At 41.8% G+C, this 11,447-nt stretch overlaps 1 protein-coding gene across 3 annotated transcripts in view; it reads left to right on the top strand.

Annotated features, from left to right (window-relative positions):
* Positions 1-11,447, top strand: part of LOC116695588 (capping protein, Arp2/3 and myosin-I linker protein 3) — a 43,263-nt gene that overhangs the window by 21,100 nt on the left and 10,716 nt on the right. For all 3 annotated transcript variants that reach the window (XM_032525945.1, XM_032525946.1, XM_032525944.1), the window contains 14 exons: positions 1,293-1,374; positions 1,889-1,985; positions 2,207-2,261; positions 2,752-2,924; positions 3,034-3,102; positions 3,550-3,643; positions 5,838-5,936; positions 6,028-6,147; positions 6,971-7,084; positions 7,161-7,336; positions 7,473-7,560; positions 7,705-7,824; positions 10,074-10,140; positions 10,496-10,683. In XM_032525945.1, the coding sequence (XP_032381836.1) occupies positions 1,293-1,374; positions 1,889-1,985; positions 2,207-2,261; positions 2,752-2,924; positions 3,034-3,102; positions 3,550-3,643; positions 5,838-5,936; positions 6,028-6,147; positions 6,971-7,084; positions 7,161-7,336; positions 7,473-7,560; positions 7,705-7,824; positions 10,074-10,140; positions 10,496-10,683 (1,542 nt within the window). The remainder of the gene's footprint in view (positions 1-1,292; positions 1,375-1,888; positions 1,986-2,206; positions 2,262-2,751; positions 2,925-3,033; positions 3,103-3,549; positions 3,644-5,837; positions 5,937-6,027; positions 6,148-6,970; positions 7,085-7,160; positions 7,337-7,472; positions 7,561-7,704; positions 7,825-10,073; positions 10,141-10,495; positions 10,684-11,447) is intronic.

Here is an 11,447-nt window from a genome sequence, read left to right as displayed (position 1 = left end):
TTTAATATATTTTGATGTTCCTCTGTTCTGTTGTGACAATAAAAAGTGAGAACTCATAAATTGCTACACGTAACCATAGACCGTATATTAACGGTCTATGCACGTAACTAATGTTAGGGAGATTTGTTTATGTTTTGTTATGCGTTTCTGGATTTTTCAATATATATATCGACATATCAGATTTTTAAATAACCAAATATTTGTATCCTTTATCGGTCGGGCTCTAGTTTTCAAGCACAGGAAGTGTCGCATAAAATCAAATTCCCCCCTAGAGCACAAGAGGATCAAATAGTATTTTAATGAAAATAGTTAGTTATTGAGAAACGACTGGTTTAACTCCCCGTACTTTTTAGTTTGCATCTTTACGAAGTTGCTTTTTTACTACTAAGCGGGTTGATTAAATTATATCAAACTTCCAATGGGTTCCTGTTAATGTGCACCCACAGCTTTGATGATGGAAACGGCTCTCCCAGGTCATTAGGATATTTATACTTTATATTTAAATGTTGAAGTGAAAAACAAGTGACAGGTAGCCTAGCGGCCCTATTTTAATGATCTGAGCGCACGGCGTGAAAAAAAAAGGGTCCGGGCTCTTGGTTCCTAAAGGTTGTACTTCATTAATCATAGCTGTGTTTTGGGCGTAACATGCAATCAACCAATCAGAGTGTCATCTCCCATTCCCTTTAAAAGCCAGGCGCGTTTGTACCTTTGTGCATTGCTATTATGATGGCGGATTTGCATCGTAATATTTTAATTTGTAATCTTTTGCATGTGTGTGGGCTGCTGTGCTTCCCTGTGTGTGTGCAACAAGCATAGCGTGCGTAAGCCTAGGCGCAATTTACTAATGCGCTGTCAAAGTCACAATGAAATGCTGCGTTATTGACTTTAGAGGTTTTTGTTGGTCAATGGCGCGATCACTTCCCTCGGCCTCAAGATAGCAATAAGCCCAGAATGCACCTGAACACACCTCCCTGTAACACCAGCACGCCCATGGGTGCAAAGACGGACGCAGATGCATTTGCTATTTAAACAACGGGGGTGCTGGATGGGACATTAACAACAAGATAGGACCCTAGATGTTTTCCCTACCACTAAGCAGAGCTGCTTCAGATCACAAGCAAGCCAAAGCTCAGCGTTCAACAACAAACCTTCAGACTGCTTGCATAAAAGACTTAAAAATTCATAAATCTGCCTCTCTGAAGAAAAATAGAACAATTCCCCATAGACTAAACCTAAAATGACTGGAATTCATGCCTGTGCATATGTTGGTTTTCCCTTCTCTCTGTCTGCAGCTACGGTCTGCAGGAGCTGCTGTATTCCAGGAACTCTTCCCCAGAGTCTCTTCCATCGGCACTCTGGATATATCAGACAACGGTACGGTGGCACGCTGCAACACATCCCTCTGTTACCGTGACTCCTCTGTCCTCGGGCAGGACAGGTTTGAGTGGGCTGTTAATGAGCCAAAGTAGTACTGGGTATAGGCACTGATTTCCTGAATTGATTTGATTGCAATTCACCATGTCCCAATTTGATTACATTTCCAAATACATTTGCGATTCATTCTCGATTTGGGGTGTTTCCGTTGCCAAACCAGTTTTGCTTGGATATAAAAAGAGATTCCCCAATTCTATAAAGTTGCCTCTAACCTGCTGCATTACTAAAAATATCAATGATTACATTAAGAATTGACCCCAAAGCAGTTACATTAATTTACTTTTTTATTTAACATGAATTCACAATGAAGTGCAGCTTTCAGACTCTACAGTCACTGAAAAAATCAATTCTGGAGTTTATGAATCAATATTGGATCATTCAAATTAACATTAACCGGTGTGTGTGTGTGTGTGTGTGTGTGTGTGTGTGTGTGTGTGTGTGTGTCTTTTGACAGGTCTGGATGCAGACCTGCTGACAGTACTGCCGGCCCTCTCCAGACACCCCTCCCTCAAACACCTTTATCTGGGCAAGAACTTCAACATCAAAAACAGGTTCTGCCAGTGCTCCGTGTCCTGCTTCCCTCCATCTACTGTATGTGTGTGCACGTGTGTGTACATGAGCAAAAGGGGCCATGTGCGTTGTTACATATGCCAGCTCGAATATATACGCGTTTATGATTCAACTTCTGTTTTCATAAGCGGCAGCTGCTCCTCGGGCAGCAGGAAGTGACTCGCGCCCGCTTACGCATTCTCGTCTCTGTGTTTGTCTGCAGGGTCCTGGATGAAGTCCTGCAGAAGCTGGTTTACCTCATACAGGAGGAGGAATGTGTGAGTGATAACTAAAAGTTTTGCTTCATGATGAATAAATGAATGACGGCCCATTTCACATAGTATGACTCACACAATTAACCGAAAAAGGAAAGGGCTAAAGCCCAAGGCTTAGTTTTCTATCCGAAATCCTAAACATTTACACATTCTAATTTTCAATAGAGAGAAGAAATAAAGTCAATAAAATTCCCAGACAGACGTGTCATTGTATCATTAATTATTGCTGTCCCTGTTACCCTTGCGGGCACTGGGTCTATATCGCTGCACAGACATATTGTAAATAATTCATTCACACAGCATGTAAAGTCATGTTGTTACATTTCACCACTGCACTTTATCCTCACGGCTCCCCATCCCCTCCTCTCTTTCCAGGGCTCAATGCTTTCTCAATTTTATTTATTCCTATATTCTCCCCAACACACACACACACACACACATACACTTTAACACACATGTCTCTCCCTCCATTGTTGCCCGTCTGCCTCTCCAGGCCCTGCAGTCTCTGTCCATGGCCGACTCGCGCCTGCGCTCTCGGGGCACCGTGCTGGTCAACGCCCTGGGCAGCAACACCTGCCTGAGGAAAGTGGACCTGAGCGGGAACAACATGGACGACATCGGAGCCAAGATGCTGAGCAAAGCCCTGCAGATCAACACCACGCTCAGGTGAAGGAAAAGGAAATGTAGAGAGAGGATATTTCACTTGTTTTTGCAGTATAAAATTGACTCCACATGGAGGTTTGTATTCAGTGCCATGCACCACTTTGCCCTGCAGGAGTGTGACATGGGATCGCAACAACACCTCTGCAGGAGGATTTCTAGATGTGGCCCGAGCACTTGAACAGTAAGCATGTTAAACCATCATTGACATGTAATAGGTTATGTGCTTGCTACAATTTGGTCCACAAATAAGAGATTGTATATCTGTTGCAAGAAGTGATGACTTTTAGCACGCATGATAGATTTACCTTCTGTTTAACAGCTTTTAAACATGTTGAAATTTGCAACGTGAGCTGAGCCAATTGTTGCTTTCCACTTTGCTATCATAAATGGTCCAGACTTATCTTTAGGCTAAGGATGACATGGTTGCAAAGATCAAAGTATTACTCACTGGTTGCACGGCATAGGGAGGGATATTTTGGGATGAGCTTTGTCCATTGGGGATATTAACCTTAACTAACCCTTGAGTCTGTAACCCACTTTCTCTCTTTTGCCCGTTACTGTCTCCTTCATTAACTCGACCCTTCCTCTGTTCCTTCCTCTTCTGCTCTTTCCTCTCTTTCTCTCTCAGTAATTTCACATTGCAGTACATGCCTCTACCGCTCAGTGACATCAGCCAGGCGTACCGCAGCGCCCCCGAGAGGACAGAGCAGGCACTGACCAAGGTTGGCATCGGAGAGCCACTGACACAGTCAATGTCAGAAACACAAACCTGAATTCCACCGATTTAAGTCAATCTTCCAGATTTGAGGACGTTTTTTCGGGGTTTTCAACCTCTTTAGCATGGTGCTTAACTTATACGTTGCATTTGAGCCAATAATTCATCAAGATGCTCTGGATCAGAATTGAGCATTGACTTTTTAGGTTTCTGACCAAGAAACTGTATCCAAAAAGATTTTTTAATTTTTTAAACAGAGCAAATCGGAGGATGAGTTGTGTACTTATGTTGGGTTAGTCGATGGCTAGATCGGCCAATTTGTGTGATGATTATCATAAATACCCTACTGCTGAAGAAATAAATATGGTCCACACATAATGGTGGGATTGTCGGATTCACCAAATGAGGAAAGAATATTTTAGTCACATGGTTAGTCTACGGGCTAACAAGTTCTTAGCTTCTTCTGGAAAACAATAGTCTGGATGATCAGGCGAGGTTCAAACATTTTCTACAAGGGCTCTTTATTTTCCCAAAGCAATCCTTTAATTGACTACTGTATAATTGTTATTTTTAAAATACCAATGTAACAAATGACATTGTGTCCCATAGTCAGTCTTTATTAGCTCTGTCTTTGGTCTCTACCAACCCCTGAGGGGAATATCTGGTTCTGTAGCTGCTCCAGTAAATGCTTCACTGTCACTTCACTGACTCTAACTGTGTCTGTGTGCTGTTTGCTGCTGAGCTGTTAGTATACAGCGGCTTTATAGCTCTTTTCATCTGCAAACAGCTGCTTGCTGCGACCGAAAACAACACCAAGAGCAGCGAGAGTGAAGCAAAACAGTAAATCTGCAGCTGGATAGTTTATTACAATTGCTATTACAGTTGTTCAGTATGAAAAGGAAGCTTGATGTCCAAAAAAAAGTCAGCGCTTTCAGCTTGCTGCCCTTTATGATTCATGCTACTGTGTGAAAGTTAGTTAAAGAAACTAAACTTTGATCAATTTCGCTATGGCTGGAGGCAGAAGTTAGTGTTCACATTTAACCTGAAACATCACATCACAGCATCACATATAGAAAAAAAGGGAAAAGAAAAAAGAAGAATCTAAAAACATCAGGAAAGTAGCATTTCAGGCTTCAGGCAACCATTCTTTACATTAATGCTGCCGCAAATGAATTAATATATAGTCTAATTTTACTAATTAATAATTTGAACATCACAAATTTTACCTCAAAGAACATCAGGGGTCAGTATAGAAGTAAAGTTGTCTTCCTGCCAACTATGCAACGTTTTGGTTTTCTGGGTAAAAATCTTTTCTGGTCTTGGTTTTGGTCGTCTTTTTCGACACTTCTGTCGCTTTTCCCCGATGTTTTAGTCATTTTTTTCCTGGCCTTTTTCAACTTTCTTTTATTAACCCTGATGTTGTCCTCGGGTCAAATTTGACCCGTTTTTAGTTTTTTTAATCACAAAAAATGGGCCTTCATAATAAGTGCTGGAAATGTCAACATTAGAAATATCAAATAACTTTGTAAAAAACATTTTTTAAAAAGCACCCAGAACATTGTATCTGAAGTCTCTTTTATATAGACCTTAGTGGTCCCCTAATACTGTATCTGAAGTCTCTTTTATATAGACCTTAGTGGTCCCCTAATACTGTATCTGAAGTCTCTTTTATATAGACCTTAGTGGTCCCCTAATACTGTATCTGAAGTCTCTTTTATATAGACCTTAGTGGTCCCTAATACTGTATCTGAAGTCTCTTTTATATAGACCTTAGTGGTCCCCCTAATACTGTATCTGAAGTCTCTTCTATGTAGACCTTAGTGGTCCCCCTAATACTGTATCTGAAGTCTCTTTTATGTAGGCCTTTATGGTCTATATAATATCAAAGAAATCAAGGAGACATGTCGTTTGCATTATCTAGAGGCTGCTCGTAGCTTGTTGATATGTTCATTTCTAAGAGAGGTTTTACGGGTTTGGAAGATGGATCCTACGATCATCTCAGCCTTAAGATGCTTTTAGAAAACGGTGGCCAGAAATGTAAAATCTAAAAGGATACAGCCCTGCATCCTCTCGCTCCGCTTGATTTCACTTTGTTTCCTCAACAATCTGCACGTTGCGTCACTGCCTCATCTTTCCTGTCTGTCCTCCTCGTGTTTTCTGTGGCCCAGTTTATAACTCTCTTCTGCCTCTCTGGTGCACAGATCCAGCGCTCTCTGGTGAGGAACAACCAGACCCAGCGCTTCTCTCAGAGACAGGCTCTGCGGCTGCACCAAGGACTGGTCACCAGCACTGCCGAGCAGGTAGCACTCATCCGCTTCCCTCGCCATATGTTTAGGAGTGTTTCACGAGCGGTTGCACTCTTAACACCCCCCCCGTCTGTCTGTTTCCAAGGTTATGGAGCGCTTCTGCGTGCGCGTCCAGCAGCAGGTGTGTGTGTTGCGAGGCGCCGGAGAGATGGAGGAGATTCAAGCTGCTAAACAAGTGTTAAAAGAGGCCAGGAACTCCCGCGCTGTGAGTGATGTGAACATGTGTGAGCGTTGTATGGTAGAGTGGTAGAGTGTGTACGCAGGTACGAGTCATACCCATGGCCCTTTGCTGCATATGTACCCCCCCTCTCTCTCCTCATTCCTTTCTTCTTCCTTGCTATCATGAAGGATTAAAGGCCCCAAAAATCATCTTTAAAAAAAAAAAAAAAAACTGGAGATGTTCTGATACCGGAAAAAGCCTCCAATACTGCCTTAAATGCTGGTATTGGTATCTTTATACACAGATCTGATACCACGTTATTTAGCCCCAAAGAAAATCTACTTTAAAGTAGTATAATTATGTGTTTTTTTCTGTCATGACATACTGTCAAACTGAGTAATTAAAGGTTCTTTGCTGTTCACGTTTCACAAAACGTTTCACCTGAGCCAGACCGACAACAAAAGACAGCAACCATATCACATCCATACAGGGAAAGTAGTATACAAATATAATAAAATATATGTAGTTTTTTTTTAACATATTGGCATCAGATCAGTACTGTGTATCGGCCGCAAGTTCAGATGTCGGAATTGGTAGCCGGAAGCAAAAAATGCTTTTGGACCATCTCTAATAAGATTTCTTTTTAAAGATTATTATTATTTTATTTTTTGTCCTTTATTAGATAGATACAGTGGATAGACATGTGAAAGGGGGAGAGAGAGAGAGAGATGGAGGATGACACGCAGCAAAGGGCCGCAGGCTGGATCTGAACCCGGGCCGCTGCAGGACTCAGCCAACATGGGGAGAGCGCACTCACTCAGAAACAAACACAGAAATTTTAATCCGATTTTTTTCCTTTTGTTTCAAGCTGTACCCTTCCCTGTGCGAGCTGGCTCATGTGCTGTCTGTGGACGGGCCAGTGCGGCAGAGACTGGACTCTCTGGCTGGTGAACTCGCCAAAGCTGCGGACAAGGAGCTCCAGGTAGGACTAACAGTCTCTTCTTGCACCGCGGTCCGTCACAGGCGGCCAGGTTACTGATCGCTGGCATCCATTGCAGGTGATCGTGGACTCTATGGTGTCTCTCTGTCGCGAGCTCTGCCCTTTGTCTTCTTCTGCGGCAGAGAGGTTGAGTCCTCCGCTCTCATCCGTCTCCGAGCGCGTGTCCATCCCTCGCTCGGCCATTCGGACCGCTCTGATGGAACGAGCAGCGCAGGACATCCACCGAGCCTTGGAGTAAGAGACACATGTAGAAAAGGGTAGAGCGGCGGTAAAAGGCTTGGATTTGATAAGCAGGTTATTGATTTCCTCTCACTTTTACCAAACCTCTTGCCGTCTGTCTCTCCCTTTCTTCTAACCCAATCTTCTGCAGAGAAGTGAAGCTGTCGGTGGTTTCCTATCTCACCAACTCCATCGTGGACCAGATCCTGCAGGAGCTCTACGCCACCCATAAGACCCTGGTAAATCAATACAGTTGTTGTAATGTAACTAAGTATTGCATTACTGTACTTAGTATTGCATTACTGTACTTAAGTACAGTAATCTGAATACTTCTTCCACCACTGGTGGGCGTAAAGGGGACTGAAGAGCTCTGTCTGTCTCAGACTCGGCAGGTGTCTCACGTGAAGCACTGGGAGGGGACATGTAAAGACGGGACAGGCTGGAGGTTCAACAGACACAGAGACTCTCTGGACATCACAGACGAGGAGCTCAGCACCAGCATAGTGAGTATGAATATACAGACTCATGTTGTGTTTTTATGGACTGGTATCCATCTTTACATTTGTCATCTTCCATCTCAGGTGCGATTGTGTTTTTTTGCAACTTTATTTTTATTAATATTTTCAAAGATCATGGTCCCATATCATGCTCATCTTCAGGTTTGTACTTGTCATTTGTTTACATGTTTACATGCTTTAATGTTCAAAAAATGTAGATAGATAGATAGATAGATTGATAGATAGATAGATATTAATCCCAATATCTATGGATCCCAGACACACAGCACACATACAGAATATACATTAAATAACAGGATACAAAATAAGAACAAATTATTTAAAATATATAAGAAAAAATATATAAGTAGGAAATAAAAATATATAACTTTTCAACTATTATTGACAAAGCTGTAGATAACGTAAACATTGTATGTAAATAGTGTGCAAGGTGCACTTAGTGCCGTCATATGGTATATATTAGGTATAGGTATAATATTATCTCTTTAGAAATCTCTTTCCAGTATATAAAAAATTAAAGGACAAGCCCAAAACAAAAGAAAATTGTCAGCCACTTTTCTTTTTAGCACACGGCCTCCAGCATTTGTTTAGTCCCCCTTTTGTGTGAATTCCAACTTTGGAGTCACAAAATGTCGTATGATGTTCTTCCGACTCTCGCCACGACCCTGAGGCAGTATCAGTGGGACGTTCTCATTTATTATTCCATCCCTCCTCATTTATCTTCTGATTCTATTTCCCATCATATCTCCCATTCCTGCCTGACATGAATATTCGAGCAGTTTATGGAGTTTATTCTATTGTATATTTGTGATATTACCCCTTTGTTGTCTTTAATCTTATATAAATCAATGAATGTGTTAACTGCCTCTGTTTGTTGAGCTCCCAGAGGAGAAAAGTGACCTTTATCCCGAGGGACCCCCCCAAAAAATCTTTGGATTGCACTATAACACCCTTTAGACTGATGGTTGATACACTCACCCCATCCCCTTTCTCTATCTATTTATTTGTTTTATTGATGATGTACTGTATAGGGTGGAATATGCTGCTCTTTGTGTCATTTAATTGCCCCCTTGGGATGAATACAGTGACTTGAATTGAATTGAATATAGAAATGACCCCTAACCCTAGAAATAAAGTTGGACCCCACTTCTAACCAAAGAAGCTGGCACCCGTGATGGACAGATGGAATGATGGACGTTCCTCTGGGTTCTGGCATTTGAAACCTTACACTGACTTACTTGACAGAGGCACGAAAGGTCAGAATTTGAAAAGCCCTAACTCCTCTACTGGAGACGTTTCAACAATGCTTGGATTGATGATGTAGTGTCCATTCAATTGTGTGTTGGCCTTTAGAAGCGTTTCACTGGTTGGCTTGATTGGAACTCAGTATTGAACGTCTAAATTTCCAAAAGGCCTGTAATTCCTACACTGTAAGCCTGACTGGCATTAAACTGGCACAAATCAAGTAATCTAAAAGTGTTGAATCATGGCTTTGTTGACACCCGCCATGCGTGCAAACAGAGCTGAAATACCGGGCGGAAATTAACTAAAACTTCATTTTATGGTGGGTTGCAACCATAAAATGACCTAAAACTTAATCGCAATTCATTATTCATTCGGCAAATAACGTTTCCATCAGCGTTTATCGCAGCATACTGTATATGGATCAAGATAAAATCCGATGAGCCCGCACGTATTTCCTTTGAGTTGATATTCATGAAATTCCGTCAAATTTTACTGTTTCCATAAGGCATTTTTCATTCGATATAGCTTAACTCGGATAAAAACGTGCAGATGGAAACATAGCTATTGTTATCCTGAGAGTAACGCCATGCATAAAACCGTAAACCAGCAGTTTTCCTTAATCCTTGTGCCAAAAATTGGTGCAGTCTTTCCTTTCATGAAAAATCGTTTCAACAAATTAGATCGAGTTCCTTTCAGATTTTCTACAATCAAGCTTGTCCTGCCACCCCATGAATGTATTCACAGCGTTGACTGTTTGTACTGTTCTGCATCATCTACCTTTATACGTCCCAGTGTGTGTTTATTTTGCATTGACTGCTTTTGCTGTTTGATTTCTTCAGCACTCGGAATGACAAAGCTGCACTGATTGGCCTAAAGGAGGCCTCATTTGTGCTTCTTGACATGTTTACTCGTTGCTACTTGTGTAGCTCACTCTCATACTATCCCTCCGCGTCTCAGTATTTTTTTTTTTTCTTTTCTTTTTCTCCCAGGACACTATAGCCATTAAGAAGCGCAGCTCGAGAACAAGACGAATACGCCCTGTCTCCACCAGGCTGAGTGAGTACCGCTATATTTCCTCTCCTCCTCCTCTCTCCCCTCTTTCCTGTTCAGCTCAGACCCCGTCCTGTCTCTTTCAGGGCTCCATTAATGCTTTTTCTGTTGACTCCCCCCCTCCTTTCTGTCTCTGTCATCTGAGAAGTCTGTTAATGGCTGTTTTAATCTGACGTGAGCCAAGTCTGAGTCAGTACATCTCAGCACGCTCACCGTTTTTTTATTTTTTTTATTTTTTTTATTTTTTTTATTTTGTCATCTTTAAATAGGAAACGGCGGCTCCCTGTGATTTCCACCTCTCCCTCCCTCTTCTACGTTTCTTGCCCTCACGTCTTCTTATAATCTCTTCACCTGCCACCAGGTCTGTGTGACGACTCCAGCTCTTCTCCACCGCCCTCCGTGCCGTCGTATTCCTCGCCGCTATCCCGCTCGGCATCCTGGGAGGGTCTGTCAGAGCTGCCTACGCAGGGTCTGCCTCTCCACCATGTGACGCGGGTTCGGCCGAGGCCTCCGCGGAGGCACAGAGGAGGCCACGTCCCCGCTGAGACTGTAAGGCGGGTTTCACACTCTGTCACATAAAGGGAATGTTGTACATTGTTCCAGTAAATATCTATCTATCTATCTATCTATCTATCTATCTATCTATCTATCTATCTATATATCTACTGTATGTATCTATCTATCTACTCTGTCTAATTATCTATCTCTATATATCTGTCTACTGTATCTATCTATCTATCTATCTATCTATCTATCTATCTATCTATCTGTCTACTGTATCTATCTATCTATCATCTGTCTATCTATCTATTTACTCTATCTATCTGTCTACTGTATCTATCTGTCTATCTACTCTATCTGTCTATTGTATCTATCTATCTATCTATCTATCTGTCTATCTATCTATCAATCTGTCTACTGTATCTACTGTATCTATCTACTATATACTGTATGTATCTATCTATCTTCTCTATCTATCTATCTATCTATCTATCTAATCTATCTTCTCTATCTTTCTATCTTCTATCTATCTATCATCTATCATCTATCATCTATCTACTCTATCTATCTATCTATCTATTTCTCTATCTGTGCATAATTCTCCCATTTCCATATGCCCATGCGGTCTGCCAGTGACTCCTGTCTAATCCACACAGAGTGGATGGCTGCACGTGGATTGTGTCCTCTCACTCTCAGCCAGTGTAATCCATTTGTTTTATTGTTTTATTATTTACAGAGCATTTACAAATGAATCCCTGCGCAAGGACATTGACCTCACTAAAAAAGAGTTTCTGTGTGTGTGTGTGTGTGTG

The sequence above is a fragment of the Etheostoma spectabile genome, chromosome 9, assembly GCF_008692095.1.
Source record: "Etheostoma spectabile isolate EspeVRDwgs_2016 chromosome 9, UIUC_Espe_1.0, whole genome shotgun sequence".
Classification (NCBI taxonomy): Eukaryota; Metazoa; Chordata; class Actinopteri; order Perciformes; family Percidae; genus Etheostoma; species Etheostoma spectabile.
This window is presented reverse-complemented; position numbering and strand designations above follow the sequence as displayed.